Below are 24,471 nucleotides of genomic sequence, written 5' to 3'. Positions count from 1 at the left end.
AAAAATCAAAGCACTGAGCGTACTGATAGTAAGCCTGTTCCACAGAATAAGAGTCAGTCCAGTTATAATATGTCTAGTCCAAAATTTGATACTTTTGAGAAGAAGTCACTGACTTGTGCTTATTGTAAGAAGATTGGTCACCTGATGGCTGATTGTTTTAGACTCCAGAAGAAGAATGAACGAGATAATAAGCCGAAGACCAGTGCTTGTACGACACCTTATATTACCAGTACATTGGAATGTCCTGCGAGTCAGGCTTTTAAGTCCAGTTTTTGTGATTATATGGAGGAATATAAACCCTTTATGTCTGATGGGTTTGTTGCTATTGTTGATGATACCACTCTTCAGCCTATTAAAATTTTACGGGACACTGGAGCTTCTCAGTCTTTATTGTTAGAAGGTGTGTTGCCTTTGTCCGAGAAGACTTCTGTTGGTGCCTCCGTTTTGTTACAAGGTGTAGAGTTGGGTTGTATAGATGTTCCTCTCCATCGTATTTATCTGAAGTCAGATTTAATAACTGGACCAGTTGTTGTAGGTGTTCGTCCTAATCTCCCTGTTGAGGGTGTTACCTTATTGCTAGGAAATGATCTAGCTAGGAACAAAGTGGTTGCTGAACCAATTGTTACCAGTGAACCGGTGGTGGATGTTAAATCACCTGAAGATGATGCTGAATTATATCCAGCTTGTGTTGTTACTAGGGCGATGGCTAGAAAACAACAAGATGAGAATTTGCAAACAGACAAGTTTGATTACATGGACCTTTCTGACACTTTCATAGCTGACATTGAAGGTCCTGGTAACTCAGAAAAGGCAATTATAAAACCACCTAGTGTTAACAAAAATGTTATTATGCCATGGCCAGATGTAAACAGCCATTCATTAGACCGAAAGAATTTATCTGAAGAACAACATAAAGACCCTGAGGTTCTTCAGCTCAGCCAGAGAGCTCAACCACAGGAGGAAGCAGACAAAGTGGCCGAATGCTATTACCATCAGGACGGCATTTTAATGAGGACGTGGAGGCCTCCTGATGCTACCCCAGAGGAGGAATGGAGAGTGGTGTACCAAGTGGTGGTGCCTAAAGTTTATAGACAAGAAATTATTGGTCTTGCCCATGACACCCCCTTGGCTGGACACTTAGGTATAAGGAAGACTTGCCTTAAGATCTTGCAGCATTTTTACTGGCCTAAACTTAGAAATGATGTTGCAGAATACTGCAAATCATGTCATACATGCCAGGTTGTTGGTAAACCTAACCAGAAAATACCACCAGCACCACTTCTGCCTATTCCAGCCTTTGACGAACCTTTCAGCAGAGTTCTAATTGACTGTGTTGGACCTTTACCAAAGACCAAGACTGGAAATGCATATTTATTGACAATCATGTGTACATCTACCCGCTTTCCTGAAGCTATTCCGCTCAGAAATATCAAGACACCTACTATCGTCAAAGCTTTGATCAAATTTTTCACATTAGTAGGACTTCCTAAGTCTATACAGTCCGACCAGGGATCAAATTTCATGTCAGGTTTATTCCAGCAAGTCGTGTACCAGTTAGGGATTGCTCAGTATAGATCAAGTGCGTATCATCCAGAATCTCAAGGTGTCTTGGAACGTTTTCATCAAACATTGAAGAACATGATTAGAACTTTTTGTCTTCAATTTGACAGAGACTGGGATGATGGTGTTCACTTTCTACTTTTTGCAGTCCGAGAGGCTGTTCAAGAATCCCTTGGATTTAGTCCCTTTGAGTTGGTATTTGGCCATACTGTAAGGGGACCGTTACAATTGATTAAGGAAAAGTGGCTTACTGAACATACTGACTTGAATCTTTTAGACTATGTATCTAGATTTAAAGAAAAATTGTATACTGCTTGTCAAATTGCTCAGAAAAACTTAAAAAATGTACAGAACAAGATGAAAATATGGTATGATAAAGATGCCAGGGACAGAGTTTTTGAGCCTGGTGATAAGGTACTTGTATTTCTGCCTGTCCCTGGACATCCTTTACAGGCTAAATATTGTGGTCCTTATACAATAGAGAGTAAAATTAATGATTTGAATTATATTGTAAAAACTCCAGGTCGGCGCAAACAAAATAGAGTGTGTCATATTAATATGTTAAAACCATATTTTGAGCGTACTAATGTACTATGTGATAGTAAACCAGTTGCCACTTTAGGCATGGTTAAATTTGAGAACAATCATGACAAACCAGATGTAATTGAACCAACTTTTAGTTGTAAAAATATGGAAGAGACAGTTAGATTGAAAAATTCAGAAATTTTGTCAAATTTAGATTCAAAACTTGCACATCTGTCTTTTGATCGTAGAGAAGAAATAAAAACTTTGGTATTTTCTTTTAAAAATCTTTTTCCAGATGTGCCAAACAAAACCACTGCTGTTTGTCATTATGTTGATGTAGGAGATGCTTCTCCAATTAAGCAACATCCTTACAGGCTCAATCCACTCAAACTTGAAGTTATGAGAAAAGAAATTAAATATATGCTTGACAATGATATTATTGAGCCGAGTAACAGTGAATGGAGCTCTCCTTGTCTCCTTGTGCCAAAACCAGATAAAACTTTTCGTTTCGTGACTGATTTCAGAAAAGTAAATTCAGTCTCAAAATCTGATTCCTATCCGATTCCAAGGATAGACGATTGTATTGACAATATTGGTCAAGCAAAATTTGTGAGCAAATTTGATTTATTGAAAGGTTATTGGCAAGTTCCATTGACACAGAGAGCTCGTGAAATATCAGCTTTTGTTACACCAGATGGCTTATTTCAATATACTGTAATGCCATTTGGCATGAAAAGTGCTCCAGCTACATTTCAAAGAATGATCAATAATGTTATAAAAGATTTAGACTGTTGTTATGCTTATATTGATGATCTTATTGTATGTAGTGATAGCTGGGAACAGCATTTAACACATTTGTATGATACTTTTGATAGATTGTCACATTCAAATTTGACTGTTAATCTTGGTAAAAGTGAATTTTGTCAGGCCACTGTTGATTATTTAGGGCATACAGTTGGCCAAGGTCAAGTAAAACCTATTATGGCTAAAGTGGAAGCTATTTACAAATTCCCACCTCCTACAAATAGAAAACAACTTATGAGATATTTAGGCATGATTGGATTTTACAGAAAATTTTGTTCAAATTTTGCTACTGTTGTTCAACCATTGACTTATCTTTTACGGAAAGATTCTAAATTTATCTGGAGCGGAAATTGTCAAAAAGCTTTTGAAAATAGCAAATCACTTTTAATTAATAGTCCAGTTCTGATTACTCCAGACTTTGAAAAACAATTTAAACTTGCCGTTGATGCAAGCGATGTAGGAAGAGGAGCTGTTTTATATCAAGAGACAGATGATAATGTTGAAAAACCTATATCATATTTTTCTAAGAAATTAGATAAACATCAGAAAAATTATTCAACTATTGAAAAAGAGTGTTTTGCAATGTTGTCAGCACTTCAACATTTTGATGTATATTTGAATCCCACTGTATATCCTATTCTTGTTTATACTGATCATAATCCTCTCACCTTCATGCATAAAATGAGAAACAAGAATCAGAGGTTGACTAGGTGGAGTTTATTGTTACAGGAATATGATGTAATTGTAAAACATATTAAGGGTAAAGATAATGTAATAGCTGATGCTTTATCTAGAGCTTATTAAATCACTTTGTATATATTATGTATTTTTGTTCATATTATTCATGATAAGTTTTTGTTACACTAAAACTTCTTTTAAGGGGGGAGGTGTTATGATATTGTAATTATTATGTTTATTTATGTTGGCCTAATTTGTGTTGTATGGCCTGATAGTTGTTTACCAAATAATCTTATAACTGTGCAGTTAAGGAATCACTGGAACAATCACAGAATGATTGGAACTTTCTAGAATGATCCTTATAAAAGATGCGTAATTTAAACTTCTACGTTATTCCAGAAACTTCCGTTGTAACTTTCCAGGATTTTCCACAATGTTCCATTATAGAGTGTTCTAGAATTTTCCAAGACAACACTATATATACAGACACTAAAGTTAAACTCTCATAATAAAACTTGGACATAGACATTGATAGACATTAGTATTCACAGCATTTGGATTGACACTTTTATTCTACAAACAAATTCATACTGGATTGTGACATTAGTAGTGAACGTAATATTCAAATTGGATTCCGAAAGATTTCCGGATACAGATAAAGATAACAGATTGGACTCATATTTTGACAGTTAAGTTAACAGTAATATTTGTAAAATACTTCTTGTAAACTTTTGTATAATAAATATTGTTAAATGTTAGTATTGATTTGTGTCTTTTGTTGGCTACAATTTAAAGGCGATTTCTGGCCGTAACAGTATCTTCTTATTTATAATGAACTAGTATATGAACGAGATGACAATTCAGATAGTTTTACAATAAAGTGTTTTTCTTACACTGATTTATATTACACCGTCTATAATTTCACATATCGAAATTAATAAAGAGCTAGTGAAATTTTGCAACCAAACTCTTGTCTAAAAACTCACTGACTCTGTATTATTTATTCATGTTGCAGTTTTTGGGCTTTTTATTCTTTATAGGCTTCTAGCTTTAACAAAAATATGTATGTTGACTCTTAGTGTTTTGAATTAGATATGTCGTTCGGTTGCTGTCGTATTAATGTATACATTGAAAATCTTTTTCAAAACAAAGGATTTGACCGGACAGGATATAGAAATATTTACATCTCTGGACTATCACGTCCGACAGTATATATCTTTGCTATAATTGGGTGCGGCCGTTTAGCTGCTCGGATGTATAAATTTACAGACTCGTTTAGTCGAAATAAAAATGTCGTATATCCTATGCAAAGTGTAGTGAGAGTTTCGCGAATCTATACGTTTAAAAACCATCTAAATAAATGGTCCAAGGGATATCCGAACCTTGAATAAGATCTCTTAACAACAACAAATGTCACATGAATCTTCAAATAAGTCACATGGCTGATTTAAACACATCTGTTGCGCCATTTGCAGTTGTAGATGTCATGAAAAAAACCTTTAATTTACAAAACAGATCAGAAAGACAATAACTTGAGAATAAACTCCACCTAGTTTGGCTGCATACAATGTAACCACTGATTTAGACTACTATATAACTATATTATAATTGATTATTCAAACAAATAAATTCAAAGAGAAAGATGCGGAGAGAAATTCTAAAATTTTCGTTTAAAATAATTTTTTTACCAAAACTGGAAACTGTTTAAGACAATTATCAGTTGAGAACTAATAATTATGCATCACTATATGCAACTAATAAATTGATTGCTCCCGTGCTCCAGTGGAAAATATATCACGCATATTTACGACGAGGTGAAAGTGGATCTGAATAAATGATTGATACATTATTAAAATAAAGGGTTTGCTAGCGGTAAAACGTAAGCCGTACTAGAATAAAGTTGAATAATGATCAAAATCTTGAGTTAAGCTATTACCCCCCCCCCCCCGAAAAACAATTTGGCTATGATATTTCGACGGCTGTTCTTTCCTATCCTATTATGGAACCGCTGGTTTTAAGAGGGGGTTGGTAATAAGTCAAGATTTACAACAAGATTTACACCGGTTTTTTTTTGTTTGTTAAATTATATTTATTTCCTCATACATACGTAAACACTAAAATCGTCAGATATTTTTTACTTGTATGTCAGTGTATATATTACAATGTTTTCCTATTTCATTTTTTGTTATAACGGTGTTGCTTTTCATTTAAAGAGCTTCTGTATATTAGCACTTCAACGCAAAGCTAGATGCTAGATGCAATCATACATGTTAGTTTATGTCGTATTTTATTTTTCTAATGAGACCAATTTTTTTAATCTTTCTCAAGTCAAATCAAACTTTGAGTTTTCTATCCTGAATAACAAAATCTCGGATAAGTTTGATGAAGAATTAATTACAATTTGTGTTGCATTCTAATGGGAAAAAAAATTATTACACATTTGTTCTCGTTGTTTTCTACTGTACTTTATATTGAAGATAATTTTAATAAAACGGAAACTTAAGTGAGTATGGTCTATAATTATAAAGATAACTGCAATTATTTTATAATGAACCAAGAGGACAACATATTTTAATTAAGATTTGACTTCTATTTCTGTTAATATTCTGTATGAGTTTTCTTCCGATGGCACTCATATCATGCCCTTTCCTTTGAGGAATGAAACCGCCCTTACCATAGCCAATGGTGATTTCGTTATGACGTTGTTGAAACAACGTTGAATTACGGGAAAAAATAGACGACGGTTACGTTTGTTATTACCTCCCCTGAAACTGTTGGATATCCCTTAAACAATGAATCAAAAACAAAAGGATTTTGCAACTTTTAGCGATTCAATTCTTTACAAGTGCTTTTTAAAATGATATTTTTGTTATGAAAATAGAATTGTTTTTGTTAAAGGCAAATTATACAATATACATGTATATAGACTGTTAAATGTATTTGAAGGAAAATATCATGAATTATGAACATGTTTTTTGATTATTCACCTACAGGTTCGAATGTAGTGTAAAGTACACGTTCTTGTAATTAACAGATGTTAGGATTGGTGTATTAAGCTGCATAAATCATGTATATGCATTTGTAAATCGTGCAAAAATGAATCCCGCTATAAGTTTTGTTATTCTTGGAAAATATTTTAAAACGTAATAACAAATATTTCATCAATAAACTTGAGAATATCCAGCTCTGTGCAGCACGTATTGCTTCATGTACAGAGGAGGGAAAAACTGGAATAAATAAATTGTATACTGAAAAAAATTATTATCTTAGACACGCTATGCCTGTTTCAGTAGAAATTATTCATGACTACTCTACAATACAACGGTATAATGTTATCCAATATAATACACAGACCTTTATACTAAGAGTAGTTTTCCCCAGCGACAACAAAGTTATAAATTAAACTACATAAAAAATGTGAATCTCTTTTAATTAGAAACAAATTTGTACTCAAATAGTAAATTCGCTTAAGTATGAACTCATGATTTCATCTATGGAGAGTTGTCTCATTGGTACTCATACTACATTTTCCTATATCTATGTGGTGATACCAGTAGTTATTTCTACTTAAAGATGAAGTGTTGATGTTAAAACTCTATAAAGGAAAAAAAGAGCATCAAAATATTACTAAATACATCTTTCAAAGAGATGATGACTTCCGACATGCAAATTAACATATGGCTAACATAAACTAACGGTCAAATTTTATGATCTGAGCATCACATGTAAGTCTTGTGTGGGCGAAACGCGCATCTGGGGTATTAAACTTTAAACCATGGTACCTTTGTTTATCTATTATTCGTGTGTTTCTCTGTCCTATATGTTCTCCAATTTATTAGTATTGTAGTCCTGTCATGTAATGTTGTCATGTTGATGTTATATTTAACATTGCCATAAAAGCGGGAGGTTTGGCAGGCCACAAAACCAGGTTCAACCAACATTTCTTTTTCTTTGTCCTGTACCAAGTCAGGATAATGGTCATTGTTATATAATAGTTCGTTTCTGGGTGTGTTACATTTTAATGTTGTATTTCTGTTGTGTCGTAGTTCTCCTCTTATATTTGATGTATTTACCTCAGTTTTGGTTTATAACCCGGATTTGTTTTACTTTTTCTCAATCGATTTATTTATTTCCAACAGCGGTATACTACTGTTGCCTTTATTCATAACTAAACAAACTTATGAAAATCAAATATGTCACACATGAAACAACCATTGAACGTGAAAGTACAAACCGAGTAAATTGTTTTTATTTGGTAGTTCACATTCGGGTAAAAGATGTCGGAATGCTGGCAACGACAACTGGAACATAATTCGTCGTCACCTGTGAAACAGATACTCCATAAAAGTGTGCTTTTTCAATGAGAGCGAGGTATCATTGCAGTTATGGCGGAGGTAAAAATAATTAAAATTGTGTTCTGCTAATTTCTCCGTGTAAATTAACTCATCATAGATATCAGGATTAAATTTTGTATTTACGCCAGACGCACGTTTCTTCTACAAAAGACTAATCAGTGACGCTCGAATCCAAAAAAGTGTAAAAGGTCAAATAAAGTACGAAGTTGAAGAGCATTGAAAACGCTGTAATGAGTTACTCAGTGGCAAGGTTGACCTGTTCGGTTTATTGGGTGTTGGTTTTTTTAATATCATGAATGGCCTAGTTACAAAGATAAAAGCCATCGAAAATATATAATCGTAACTCCAAGAAATTTGTTTGATATGATAATTGTAACTGCACTATCAGATAGTCGATATTTGCATAACAGAATTTTTTTCAGTGATAATCGTAACTCTGTCTGTTGAGTGGGACGGCGATTATATCTAAATATTGCTTAAAAATTTGATAGTGTTACCAGAATTTGACTTATACTTATACATGTTATATTAATCAATGTTTGGCTTTGACTCATTTTATTTTTATTTTTTATTGTGAATATATATTCTACATATTTCATAAGTTAACACTGATAAGTATATTGTATTCTTAAAGAAGAAAAACATGTACATGTATTCCATAGTTTCAATTATTGAAAAGTTTTATAATAATAGAAATCAATCAATCAATAACCGTTTTTGCATGCCCAAAGTGTAGATGTCGATCCACGACCCGCTTGTAGTTATTAGATTAAACTTACCAATGTTTTAGTGCTGCAACAGATGTGTTATTCGACAAAACTTTGTATGTCTCGTCAGTGATTCTCGAGGCCAAAAACGTTGCACAGCTGATAAAACCATAGAGGATATAAGGTATACGCAGGACATGGAATCAGAGCTTTTCACAAAAAAGTTTATACCTTTATTAAACTATTTCTCAACTTATATAAGCCAAAATAATATCCGAATGCTAATGCTAGTACCTAATTATTGGCTACTGTGTTAGTGATACAAATCAAAAGTTTCGACCCCACGGCCTGGTTTAAATGCTTTTTATAACAGAAGATGTAAAATAGATTGAATGAATGTTGGTGATTTGAATTCCAGTGGCAAATATGTAATGCTCGTTTAGGACAAGTTTCAAAGTTGTTTGATAGTGTTTACTGAATACCTTCACTTTAGCTACCCTATAGCCAACACGGACAAGTAGATTGTACCATTGTCTTGGGTTAATTTGGCATATCATCACATCTTCTAGAGGTTTTTTTTTTAGAAATCAAAAAGCTTCTTCATATTGTTATGTGCATATGCATAGGGAATTTCCGTTTTGTACTTTCCTTGGAATTTCGGTATTTTTGTTATTATGTATCTTTTAATTCAATGATACTTTATGCAATACTATTATCAACTAAAAATTCAATATTACTTCAGATGTTTTGATACGGTCATTGCATGCATACTTCACATGTAACAGGAGACCGTTAACCACCGCCACAACAATAAATGTTTGTTACTAATTTGATTTACTTTGCATTCAATTTCATTTTCATTACATGCAATTGGTTTTCTTTTTTATATTTATGATTCACATGGTGATAATAGCCTTTCACCGTTTCGAATTTTATACCAGAACACAAAACAAGTCTAGATCTTGATGAAACTATACAAATTTGAGGACAAATATTCAGCCTTATGTTAATTTGCATGTCGGAAGTCATCATCTCTTTGAAAGATGTATTTAGTAATATTTTGATGCTCTTTTTTTCCTTTATAGAGTTTTAACATCAACACATCATCTTTAAGGAGAAATAACTACTGGTATCACCACATAGATATAGGAAGATGTAGTATGAGTACCAATGAGACAACTCTCCATAGATGAAATCGTGAGTTCATACTTAAGCGACTTTACTATTTGAGTACAAATTTGTTTCTAATTGAAAGAGATTCACATTTTTATGTAGTTTAATTTATAACTTTGTTGTCGCTGGGGAAAACTACTCTTAGTATAAAGGTCTGTGTATTATATTGGATAACATTATACCGTTGTATTGTAGAGTAGTCATGAATACTTTCTACTGAAACAGGCATAGCGTGTCTAAAATAATCTGGTGTTTTAGTATCAAAATTTTATGAAAAAAGGACTAATAAATGATTGCTTCTTCATTCGGATATTTTTTTCAGTATACAATTTATTAATTCCAGTATTTTCCTCTTCTGTACATGAAGCAATCAGTGCTGCACAGAGCTGGATATTCTCAAGTTTATTGACGAAATATTTGTTATTGTGTTTTAAAATATTTTCCAAGAATAACAAAACTTATCATGGGATTCATTTTTGCACGATTTACATATGTATATACATGATTTATGCAGCTTAATACACCAATCCTAACATCTGTTAATTACAAGAACGTGTACTTTACATTACATTCGAGCGTGTAGGTGAATAATCAAAAAATATGTTTATAATTCATGATATTTTCCTTTAAATACCTTTAACAGTCTATATACATATATACGTATATTGTATAATTTGCCTTTAACAAAAACAATTCTATTTTCATAACAAAAATATCATTTCAAAAAGCACTTGTAAAGAATTGAATCGGTAAAAGTTGCAAAATCCTTTTGTTTTCGATTCATTGTTTAACTAATAACATTTCTGAAACATCGTAGTAAAAGTTATTTTAATGTTTCAATTTTCGATTAAAATCAGGTTGTATTTAAACTTAAGAACCTCTCAAACAAAGGACAACAATATGTCCTACGAGCATTTTAGATAAGAATAAAAAAAAAGTCTGACTAAAAGAAAATACAAAAATGGTGTAGTAGTGTGAGTAGGTTAATCTCATTTAGTTTTTCTTCAACAGTTTATTTTTCAATTAAAAAGACCTAATTGCATAAAAATCATGTTACTTTTTATTTGGGTTTCAATCAAGTAGTTTGATACTTGCATGTATAATATAATTAGTGAGTTCTTTGTTCTGTCGAATTAGTATATATTGATAGCATTGTTTATATTGGATATACGATGTGTGCAGCTTTCAATAAATTTACTCGTATTCAACCTACAAAAACCAATAGTATCAAATAGGGACATGATCAATACATGTACAGTCATGTAAAGACGTTCTGAAAACATAACAAACATTATTCAGCCATGCCGTACTTTGTACCAAAATAACTACAAAAACAACTACATCAAAAAGTAAAATAACAAAACAAAATACAAGGGTTACTGAAAACAGAAAGTCCTTCATAAAATGGAAAATCCAAAAGGTAAAACACATCACGCTAATAGAACACAACTGTAATATTCTTAGGAGATAGATTTCAATTTATAGAGAAATGTAGTGTTAAACCTTGTTTTATAGCTAGCTTAACTTTTCACTTGTGTGTCGTCTTATTGAATTCCACTACAATGTTTGGACAAAACAAGCAGACATATTAGGTAAAATTGTCAAAATTGGGGTACAGCAGTCAAAATTGTAATAGTATCTTAATCAATATAAAAATAAATAACTGTTTCAATAAAGTAAAACACCCTGGACCGAGTCAGGTGGAGCAAAAAAGGGAGAGGCGATTAGGCACAAACATTCTTTAAAAAACAAACATTTTTGAAATTGAAAATTAAGTTAAGTTAAGTTAGATGCATTCACTAGTAAACGGTCAATATTGTTTTCAGTTATTCAGTACGTGTTCAGTACATCAACTATCACACTGCACTTAGAAGCAGTCAGTACTGGTTCAGATAATTAAGAATCAAACGCCGAGTGTTCAATCTGGGACTGTTAGGTACATTAAGATACACTTAAGTTCACCAATAACATAATTGTTTGGATATTTTCAGTAGCGTTCAGTACCGAGTAAATCTATCAATTTGAACATCTAATTATTTGTTAAGACTCATGATTTTTGTTTCCCTTTACTGGAGCATTTTTTATACCCTGATATCTTAATTATATTCATTTGTTTTCGTAAATAATATAATTTGATACGCCAGATGTACGTTTTGTCTGCATATATGTAAGACTCACTATTGACACTGAGATCAAAATAATTAGAAAGACCAACCATTATAAAGTTGAAGAGCATTGAAGACCCAAAATTCAAAGAGTTGTGACAAATACGGCTATGTAATATATGCCTGGGATAATAACACTTGAATATATATGACATTTTAATGAGCATAAATATCAACTAAAATGAAGAAAAAAAAGTTTTCGTAATTGCGTACTTATGTACCTTACTTTAACAGCCGAAAGTGGCAAACAAAAAAACCTTAAAGTTAGCATTCCTACCTATTGATTAAATCAAGGTTCTAGAATTTGATAATCAATTGACTAGATCGGACTTGACTATTAACTTTTTTAATTGTAAATTCCAATTTAATATGTTTCAATTTAATGTAGTTTTATTAGCATAAAGTTTATTTGATATCATTCAATTATCAATGTTTATTTATATATGTTTTCTATCAAGTATACTTCACGATGACTGCTGTACCACCTATTTTGACAACTTTACCTATTATGTCTGTTTTGTTCACGCATCGTTCTTAATATAAAGGAATTTGATGCGACTGTCATACAAGGAGAGGTTTAGAGCTATAAAACCAGGTTCAATCCATCATTTTCTACATATAAAAATGCCTGTGCCAAGTTAAGAAGATGACAGTTGTTGTCCATTCCTTTGATATGTTTATCATTGGATTTTGGTCTTTCCGTTTTAAATTTTTTCTCGGAGTTGATCTAAATTGTATACTAAATATTTTTTACTTATTTACCGTGGCTTGATTTTTTATGTTTCTTTAAGCTATTAGTTCACTTTGATATATTCATCTTTTATCAACATGGGTCATTTATATTGCAACTGCTGTTTATTTACAATACAAAACAAAATCTTGGTGAAAACGATATTAAAGTACTAAAAGCACTCGTGGAAAGCTCTATTTTACAAAGGAAAGAAAAAGATTTATTCCTGTGTCTTCCAAGAGCTCCATGAAATCTCTTTCTAAATTGATAACATCAATTGTATCAGCAATCCGCATTTGAGTTATTGTGAAACTGCCTGTTTAAGAGGTTGCAAAAGTTTTGAAATAGTTTACCTGTGTCCGCTTTACACAAGAATTCCCCATTCCAAACAAAAAGACAAATTGAAACAGTTGGTATTTATTTGTTTCATAAAAATGAATTACCAACGAGATAAAAACATATTGTCTGAGGGAGGGATAAATCCTACCTTGTAGAGAATCACTAATTAAAACACAAAATAGTCTGAAACTAACATTTTCACTATGCTTGAATTCTTAATTGACAACATATCTATTACGTTTGGAGGACGTGTTTGTCAACAACATATCGGCATTCACATGGGAACCAATTGTTTCCTCTTCTTGCCAACTTGTTCTTTTATTCTTTTGAGGCTAACTTCATACAGGAACTTATTAGGAAGAAAGAAAAGAAATTCGCAATATCCTTTATCTTAACATTCTGCTATACAGATGATGTTGTCTCACTACATTTTTCAAAATTTGGTGACTATTTTGAACGTATCTATCCCATCGAACTAATGATAAAGGATACATTGGTATACAGTTAAGTCAGCCTCTTATGCTGACTTACATCTGGAAATTGACAATGATGGTCGGATGAAAACAAAACTTTACGACAAAAGAGATCATTTCAGCTTCCTGTGAACTTCCCATTTCTATGAAGCAATATTCCAGCAGCGCCTGCATATGGAGGTTATCTCCCAATTACAAAGCAAATGTAAAGCCATATTCATGGCTTGTATTTCCTTAGGGTTTTTTTATACAATGTTGTTGCTTACAAGGAGTTTCAAATCGTGAAGTTGAAATCATCCCTTCGTAAATTTTACAGTCCCCATCATTAGTAAGTCGACAGTTACGAATATATTCGTTTCACAGATGGTATCGGATATACAGATGGTATCAGATATGTTCCTTATGTCGTAAATACATCCCGTTCCCTTTTACGAATATGACCCCGAGATCATCTTCAATGTTTGGTGGGGTTCATGTTGCTTAGTCTTATGTTTTTTATGTTGTGTCTTGTGTACTATTATTTTTTTGTTTTCTTTTTTACCCATGGCGTTGCAGTTTGTTTTCGATCTATGAGTGTATATGTCCCTTCTGTGTCTTTCGTTACTCTTTTATGAAATTCCTTGGTCCGATGCGCTTTTTTCTAGTTTAAACTACAGTTGAAGCTATATGTTCATTACAAACTATTTGAGACAAAAATCGGGTTTCTTTCTGATTTTATATTTCATATCAACAACGGTTAGTAGCTAAATGTCTTATTCTGATTTTAATTATATACAGTTACTGATCGAAGTGGTTTGAAGTTAAGCACTCACTTGCCTTTAACATTTATATTCGGGACGAAGATATGTAAAAAGTAAAATCACAAAAATGCTGAATTCCGAGGAAAATAAATTTATGAATCCATTAGTTGAATATCAGTGTGAACTACCGACAAAGTACGTTCTCAGAGACAAAGATGTTCCTATGGACAAAGCTTCTTAAGATATCCGTTTTTAAACTATGGCATTGCCCCTGAACCGTATTCAAATTAAAATTCAAACTGGCGAATATTTTTAATGAACTATTGTGTCTTACTCTAATTTTATCATATCGTTTTACATACTGTTTGTGTCAAGTGCGAACAAAAATTAATTCCCATTATTCTATAATTTTTTTATTATTCTATATTTTTTTAAATAAAAAAAAAGTGATTATCAGAAAGCATAACCACAATGAAGTATTCCGGTTTTAGCTATCTATGATATCGCATTTATTCATCTTAATCGCTTTGTCATAAATAAATATTTGAAGCATTAATTTATAAATCTGTATACGAAATTTCAAGAATCATACAAAGAAACAATAAAGAACGTGTACTTATACCTTTTTTAATTATGTATGCATCCGTGTAATAAAAGTTCAACAAATTCGTTTGAAAACAACTAATATAATTAATAAAGTGGCATTATACTCTTTAAGATAAAGCGGTACTTATTTATAAATTCAATTATGACTCAAAGAATGTAATAACGTAGATTCTTATACCCATATATTTATTTTGACAAATTATCAAGGATCAGTTTGAAATTAATGTCTTTAAATCTTTATTTAATTACATGTGTATATCACAACACAATATGTGTGCTTAATTGCTATGTGGAGAATCACATCTGATAAGTATAGTCTATCTAATACAATCATGGTATATGTAATTTCTATATTGTGAATATGTCTAATTAGAATAGTCTATTTAACATATAATTGTATCTATCATATGTAGATTTACGCTGTTGTGAATCTCTCTTATTCATATATTAAGTGTAAACAAATGATTATGTTTTATCAATTGAAATCTGGTATAGATTTGCTATACACTACTACATAATCTTTGAACAGGAGTGTGGTTAAAATATTTTGAAAGGCAGAACAAGAGATGTTGGTTAGGTTGTTTCTACGGATAACAGTTCAATTTGTTTGTATCCCTCCTTTTCTGTGCCTAAAGAGAGCACACATCATACCAAGTATCATGTGTACTTTTGAAAGATTTCAAATAACTTTACAAAAATAAATAAAAAGATGTGATATGATTACCATTGACACAACTACTACGTAAAAAGCAGATATTTAGGATTTGAACTTTTGAAAGTTTACAAACTCATATCTAATAATACATGTAGTAGACTATAAAAGTACTGTAAAATACCTTTAAATGTTAATGAAATAACTTGATTTCTTTCACAGAAATAACATAGAAAAAATATATAGTTGGGATTGTTTAGTAAATTATATGTTCTGTAAAACATTTATGAATAATAACGTTAATTATCAATTTTCTTTGTCTGCAACCTTTGTTGGAAAGTACAAAGTGACAAGTGATGTGTTTTTCTCCCTTTAGGAAAAATTTATGTGTTATTGTTATGAAAAGGGACATGTTACTTTTATAGATTTTGCTATTAGAATGTTTCTCAATGCATATACTTATAAACGTTATCAAGTTCATCATATTTTGTTTGTGTTGACTGAATTCTTCACATTAGATTAGCAAGTGTATGGTATCAGTGTCATGGATTAATGTTGCATAATATCACAACTTCTAGAGGGTTACTTTTAGAAATCAATAAGTTTCTTCATATTGTTATATAATGCATTAAAAGTTAACAACTTTTTATTTCTGTCATTTAATTCTGTACAGACCATCGGAAGTAGTTTCTAAATATCGAATACTTGATCTCTTTGATGATATTTGATATATCTCAATCTGTTTAATACGCATTCATTGATACAAAAATAAAAGGGATTGGCGAAAAAAAACTATATATTTAGCAAGCCGTTCCAACAGTCCAACTATGAACAACATAAACATCCAAAACAGAACGAGAGAATACTAGGCAAAAATATAAATATAACTTTAAGAGTCTAAGTGCGGTGATAGTTAAATACCATCATACAATTGAACAAAACACATAAACAAAACTGAAAAACTGAAAAACAAACATTTGCAATAGCACAATAATACAATGACGAAATGTAAAAGTTTTGAGCCACGTCAAATGGATATTACAAAAAATACACTGATCAGTAAACGTAGTTTTTAAAAAGACAAATTAAAGAATACTTTAACACCTTATTAAGATGATAAACAACGTCAGTACCCAAAATCTATACTTCTAGACTATGGTATATTTTTTGTGAAGTTGATACGGAATATTCATCAACACGGTCTTGGTATCTTCAAATTATTTTAGAAAAAGAACGAGATTTTCTTTTACATACCCCTAATTCATTAACTTTCTGCTCAGACACTGGTGACATTTTACGAAGTCTGAGTACAACCGTAGGAGCTGCAAGATCATGAATACCGAATAAGTTGGGAAATGTAAATCCCATATTCAGATGAAGTTTGTATATTGTTACTAAGGTTTGGGAAATTAATAATTTTAAAATGAAAATCGTCTAGTTTGTCATAGATTCTGTTACTGAGGTGAATGTGTATGTCAAATTCGAGGTTTAAGTCTGAAAAAGAGGCAGAGGAAGTCGTGTCTGTTGAAGGTGAATACAAATAACAAAATTGATACAAACTGATATAGTCCTTTTTTATAAGGAGTGAAATTAACAGGATCAATATAAGCATTTTAAACAGCAAACAAGTACACGTCATATGTAAAGCCAAGACTTTTTTGTCTTGTTTAAGCCATAGTAACTTTTCTGAATAAGTATCTTCTTAAATGTGCAAAATCCTTTCGGAATTTGTTTTCAAAATTAACAAGTAACCCCCATGATGCCCTTTGCTTTTCTCATGTTTCTCTTCAAGGTTTGCTGTATTGGCATCGAGACACGTTACTGACCGAGAATTTATACCAGTGCCAATATAGAAACAATCAGTTCATAACACTTTTATTAAATAATCCAACTTTTTTTTTAATACAGACTTCATCTGAATGCTGTATTACATACATCAAATGTGAATATAGGGCCAATATGCCCAGTATGGACTGGCAATGATGTGAATATAGGGCCAATATTTCCAATACGGACTGGATATGAATCCTGAATTACATGCACAATATATGTGTACATGTTATTCAGGATTCATTGCCAGTCCGTATTGGAAATATTAGACTGGGCCGGAAAGCAATATAGATCACATGATTTATATGACCATGACGACGTCACCAGTATGGCACATGCCGTTTTTGGTAGAATTAGGGCTGTTTTAATCGTATTATTTAATAAGATATTTTATGTCACTTTTTCAACTATTTAGAAAAAAACATCATTTGATTTGCCATAAAGACCATAAATATTCCAAGCAGATGTAGAGAAAGGTGTTCAAGTAATGAGTTTCGATTCATTAAAAATCAAAACTCAAATGAAGCAGTTATAAAGCTTAGAAATATATTGATAACATTATTATAATTATTTGTCGGTATACATGTACAAAACATGTACTATACATCTGCTAGAATATTTTATTGATTTAATACCTTAACACAAAGGTAAAACATTTTTTTTTAACAGTGGATAAAAAAGACAACTTGACTATATAAGCCACGCTGAATATCTCCACCTTTCATTATTCGTTTAAATCATTGAACAGAACAGGCAACATGCACAAGCTCACTCTGATTTTGTTGCTGTCCTTGATTGTTCAAACAGGTAAGATATTACTTCATTTTTGATTTTCACAATTTGTTGTCAAAATAATGGAATTTTATGCAACTGTCATACAAGTCAGAGGTTCGCTAGCTATAAAATAAGGTATAATTGACCATTTTGTACATAAGGAAATGTATATACCAAGTAATGAGAATTTGAGTTTTAGTTTTTGTCATTTGATAAGGGAGTTTCCGTTTGAGTTTTCCGTAGATTCAGCATTTTTGTTATCTTATTTTTTAATTGTTAATCATTACATCTTTAATGACTTTTATGTACATACAGGGAGATGGAAATTATGATCGATGTAGCTTAGGATATATAATTTACACTCAAACATACATTTTTAGTGTAAACTGGAACAATTGTCTATTTACCTTGAATACAAAGTAGAGTTTGCAGTTTAATAAATTAGTAGTATTTTTAATGTATACTTTACCCATTACATATGGATACAAAATAGAGTTTGCAGTTTAATAAATTAGTAGTATTTTTAATGTATACTTTACCCATTACATATGGATACAAAATAGAGTTTGCAGTTTAATACATTAGTAGTATTTTTAATGTATACTTTACCCATTACATATGGATACAAAATAGAGTTTGCAGTTTAATACATTAGTAGTATTTTTAATGTATACTTTACCCATTACATATGGATACAAAATAGAGTTTGCAGTTTAATACATTAGTAGTATTTTTAATGTATACTTTACCCATTACATATGGATACAAAATAGAGTTTGCAGTTTAATAAATTAGTAGTATTTTTAATGTATACTTTACCCATTACATATGGATACAAAATAGAGTTTGCAGTTTAATACATTAGTAGTATTTTTAATGTATACTTTACCCATTACATATGGAAATATCTCCACTTGAACAATACCTGATATCAAACGTAACGAGTGATAAAGCCCTGAAATCAAATACAAGGAATTTCTTATGTTTTTTCTCATTATCATACTCGAGAGTATACACTTATTGCAGTCTTCTAAAACTGGTTAGACAGTTTGCTACAGTAGCCAATCAAAACCAAATTCTTTTATATCTGAAAAAATATAAGATAATTTTTATTTCTAGTCATGCTCAAGGGCATATGGAAACAATGGAGTCCTTGGACACAATGCACAGTAACGTGTGGAAAGGGAAGGCAGACAAGAAGACGACAATGTATTGGTGTTTGTCCTGGAAGAAAAGAAATTGGCAAATGGTGTACCAAGATGGCATGTCCAGGTATGACTTCGTTTAAGTTTTGCTTTATTTATTCCTTGGCATGTTTGATTTTCTTCTTTCTATTATAATTGACTATGAAGAATATCCCACATGCAAATGATAGAAAATTGTAATAATATACAGCATATACAGTTAGCATAAATATTTAAACTGAATACAAATCAATGCATGTCTACATAAAAACAAAATAAAATTTGCAGTTTAAATCATTTGTATTTTTTTAGCATATTTTGCATATTACAAATGGAAACGACCTCTAGAAAACAGTACCTGACTTGAAATGTAACAATTGGTAAGGGTTAACTCTAAACTCAAATACAGCAATATATATTTTACATATTTGTCAACATCACACTCGGTATGTCGAGATAGAACACTAATTGAAATATGTAAGAACCAAATTTAGACCGAATTTCGTAAACTTTTAATAAATCAGTTATTTGTTCCGAAGTCAATGGAAACTGGGGACCATGGAGTATTTATGGACCATGCTCAGTAACTTGTGGAGAAGGAGTGCAGGAAAGAACCCGATTGTGTAATGATCCTACTCCTGTAGGGGACGGAGAGCCATGTGATGGTGTAGATGCCAGCTCAAAAAGTTGTAACACAGAAACATGTGCAGGTAAGACCTCGGTTTAGGATTGATTTATTTATTTCATGTCATGCTTGATTTCGTTTTTCTATAATGATTACCGATGAAGTATATATGCTTTCGATCTCTGAGTTTGAATGTCCCTCTGGTATCGTTTGCCTCTTTTTTTAAATTTTAACACAGGTAGATGACTACATGTTAATGTGATATGAAAATGTCCTGCTTAGTATTTAATCAATACGTTTCGGTTTTTTTTCTAACATGTTCAAGGTCACATTTTGAAGCCAAACAATTCAAGTAATCTATGCTCTTGCTTTGCGAAAATACATTTTCTTCCGCTTCATATTGCTTATGATCAAGTCAACATTTTAAAAGAATCTTTATACGTAATTAAAAATCCACAAAACAGTTTATGTTCCATCACACTTTTCAAAATACATAAGAAATGATCGATTGTGTATAACGAAAAGGCGAAAAGTACCAAACGGACTTTAAAACTAATTAGTCGAACATAAATGGACAAAGCCATTGTTACAAAAGACAAAAGAAAACTCTAAACTCAAATACAGCAATATATATTTTACATATTTGTAAACATCACACTCGGTATGTCGAGATACAACACTAATTGAAATATGTAAGAACCAAATTTATACCGAATTTCGTAAACATCTTAATAAATCAGTTATTTGTTCCGAAGTCAATGGAAACTGGGGACCATGGAGTATTTATGGACCATGCTCAGTAACTTGTGGAGAAGGAGTGCAGGAAAGAACCCGATTGTGTAATGATCCTACTCCTGTAGGGGACGGAGAGCCATGATGGTGTAGATGCCAGCTCAAAAAGTTGTAACACAGAAACATGTGCAGGTAAGACCTCGGTTTAGGATTGATTTATTTATTTCATGTCATGCTTGATTTCGTTTTTCTATAATGATTACCGATGAAGTATATATGCTTTCGATCTCTGAGTTTGAATGTCCCTCTGGTATCGTTTGCCTCTTTTTTTTAAATTTTAACACAGGTAGATGACTACATGTTAATGTGATATGAAAATGTCCTGCTTAGTATTTAATCAATACGTTTCGGGTTTTTTTCTAACATGTTCAAGGTCACATTTTGCAGCCAAACAATTCAAGTAATCTATGCTCTTGCTTTGCGAAAATACATTTTCTTCCGCTTCATATTGCTTATGATCAAGTCATCATTTTAAAAGAATCTTTAAACGTAATTAAAAATCCACAAAACAGTTTATGTTCCATCACACTTTTCAAAATACATAAGAAATGATCGATTGTGTATAACGAAAAGGCGAAAAGTACCAAACGGACTTTAAAACTAATTAGTCGAACATAAATGGACAAAGCCATTGTTACAAAAGACAAAAGAAAACTCTAAACTCAAATACAGCAATATATATTTTACATATTTGTAAACATCACACTCGGTATGTCGAGATAGAACACTAATTGAAATATGTAAGAACCAAATTTAGACCGAATTTCGTAAACATCTTAATAAATCAGTTATTTGTTCCGAAGTCAATGGAAACTGGGGACCATGGAGTATTTATGGACCATGCTCAGTAACTTGTGGAGAAGGAGTGCAGGAAAGAACCCGATTGTGTAATGATCCTACTCCTGTAGGGGACGGAGAGCCATGTGATGGTGTAGATGCCAGCTCAAAAAGTTGTAACACAGAAACATGTGCAGGTAAGACCTCGGTTTAGGATTGATTTATTTATTTCATGTCATGCTTGATTTCGTTTTTCTATAATGATTGCCGATGAAGTACATTATGATACTTAATGTATTTACCGTTAAAAAATGATTTAAGTGAAGACAAATCAAGATGATTAATGCATATCTGTTAAAGAATAAATTAATTACAAAATCGAGTTTGCAGTATACATAATTTGTATCTTTTTAAACTTCATTTTAATATCATATATAGAAACGACCTTAACTAAACACTTCCTGACTTCAAATGTAACAACTAGTAAAGTTAACATCTGAAGTCAAATAAAGCATAGTATTTCACATATTTGTCGGAATCATACTCCAGCATTTCGAGAAAAAAAACATTTTAAGAAATATTTGTTTGGACAATTTTTTTTTAAAGTTTAGGACTGAATAATGTTTATGGAAAAAGAAAAGCCATTAATGTTAAATTCAACTACAAACCGAACATCACTGACTTATTATATGTGGATCGCATTTCATTGATAAACATATAATATTATAATCACAAACTTTAAAATCTAAACTATGCTAAAAACTAAGAGAACAGGGACAAACATTCTGTTTTTCCGTATTTTACTTATAAATTGACTTAGTTTTTCTGGTAATTAACATTACATTCCTTCTGTGGTTCAATTTAAAACAAATTAATAACTTTCTTAAAGTATCCTGGATTTTTACCAATCTTGAACGGAGGCTTGTTTGTGATCAAACGATAGTGTCGAGAAGGAAATTGGTTAAATAAAAATCAGTATTTTACTTATAAATGAACCTAGTTTTTTTTGCCAGTTAACATACCATTCACTCTGTGGTTAAAGTTTTGAAATTTTATTTACTTTTTACGTTTACCAAGCTTGGAAAAAAGCTTCTTTTATGAGCATAAGCTAGTGGCTAGAAGGAAATTTTGTAAAATTAATTTCCTCTTTTTCTATATATCACTTTTAAATGAAAAAAGTAAAATCACAAAAATACTGAACTTAGAGGAAGATCAATTGGGAAAGTCCATAATCACATGGCAAAATCAAATAACAAAACGCATCAAAAACGAATGAACTAAGTTTATCTTCCCGTCAACATTACATGCTGTTAAAGTTAAAGTTTATAAAACATGTATTAGATTCATAAAGTATGCGAAACACAGGGTTCCACGGAACCCTAAAAAACAATTTTATGTTGAACAATATTCTGACAAAATAAATTTGAAATATTTATATAATGGCACTTTCCTCATAGATGTAATACTACCAAATCATGGTATGTCACATCCGATTCATACGAAAAAAATGTTGTTAAATATCCCTTAAATTTGACAGTTGTAGGCAATTTACTTTTTTGTACCCTACATTTTACTGCAGTAAAAAAATCGGGGTCATTAAAATATATCTTTGGTATTTCAAATACAAAATAGGCATTTGTATTAAATATAATATTGTACGAATAGAATACATAATGTAAGTATTCTCAGATCTTAACAGTGACCATTGACAAGTACAGCATGTACAACAGACAACTAACTTCAGTATAAATGAAATGGAGATTAAGTAATGCATATGTATTCTGCAAATCTGTGTATGTGCTTGTGTTTATGTGTATATTATATATTACATTTTTGAATCTTTGATTATCTGTTCACAGCATTCACAGCGACATTACCTGGAGGTGTTCATTTCTTTCAGAACGGTGGTTTTATCGGATATCCGATTAAGCTTTTAGACAATCGTGGTTACAGTAGTGGTATTTTTACTGTTCTTCCTGGATTGGGCGGTGTTTACTCGGTATCGGTTACCATGATGTCAGGCTATGTTACCGCTCACACTACTCTACGGAAGAATGGAGCTATTTTGGTGTGGTTATTCACTAATAATAAATATGATATGGCTTCCCAAACAATCAACATTCAACTGGTAGAAGGGGACAGGATTTGGGTACAAATGACCAATCAAGCATCGAGTCTTTTCGATGTTTATAACACTTTTAGTGCAGTTAGGATACGTTAAAACTATCAATAGGATCGCATAAAGGCATAAAGGCTTCACAGATGATACGTTACGTCCCACAAAAATAAGCAGTAAATTCTGTCAAATAAAACTTACCATTTTGTCAACGTTAGACTCTTTTTTTTAAGTTACAAACGCTTTTGATTTGTTATTTTAATTTTGCATGCAATTTATTACTGAAACAAAGATAATATTCGACGTACATATATGTTTATATTTATAAAATCATTACGACTTCAACAAGGAGCTTAGTATTATCTTAGACGGATATGAATCAAGAAATAAGGAATGGGTAAACTTAGGAATAATACAAAACGGTACAAAATTAAAAAAGAAATAGACCATTGAAAAATCGACTGATTAATCAATAGTGCAGATGCCATAACCAGTTGGTTGATCGTTACGGAATATCCGTTTCAAACAAGGTATAGGATATGTTCCGTATGTCGTTGCTACAACCCCGTTTCCTTTTCACGAATATGGTCTACTGAATAAGACTATTTACTGACTTTTTAATAATATGAGAAACACGATGGGTGCCACATTTTGAGAAGGATCTGCTTATCCTTCCGGAGCACCTGAGATCACCTCAAGTTTTTGATGGGATTCGTGTTGCTCAGTCCTTAGTTTCCTATGTTGTGGCGTGTGTGCTATCAGTTGTCTGTTTGTCTTTTTGTTATTTAGCCATGGCGTTGTCAGTTTGCTTTCGATATCTGAGTTTGAATGACCCTCTGGTATCGTTTGCCCCTTTTTTTGAATTT

The 24,471-nt window shown here is 31.7% G+C and overlaps 1 protein-coding gene across 1 annotated transcript; it reads left to right on the top strand.

Annotated features, from left to right (window-relative positions):
• The first annotated feature begins 702 nt into the window (after positions 1-702).
• On the top strand, positions 703-23,811 carry LOC139525097 (thrombospondin-1-like). The gene is made up of 5 exons (XM_071320280.1): positions 703-796; positions 19,231-19,383; positions 19,835-20,005; positions 21,516-21,686; positions 23,349-23,811. The coding sequence occupies exons 1-5, from the start codon at positions 703-705 to the stop codon at positions 23,708-23,710; spliced, it is 951 nt and encodes a 316-aa protein (XP_071176381.1). The 3' UTR covers positions 23,711-23,811.
• The last annotated feature ends 660 nt before the right edge of the window (positions 23,812-24,471 follow it).

Source organism: Mytilus edulis, chromosome 5, assembly GCF_963676685.1.
Source record: "Mytilus edulis chromosome 5, xbMytEdul2.2, whole genome shotgun sequence".
Taxonomy (NCBI): Eukaryota; Metazoa; Mollusca; class Bivalvia; order Mytilida; family Mytilidae; genus Mytilus; species Mytilus edulis.
This window is presented reverse-complemented; position numbering and strand designations above follow the sequence as displayed.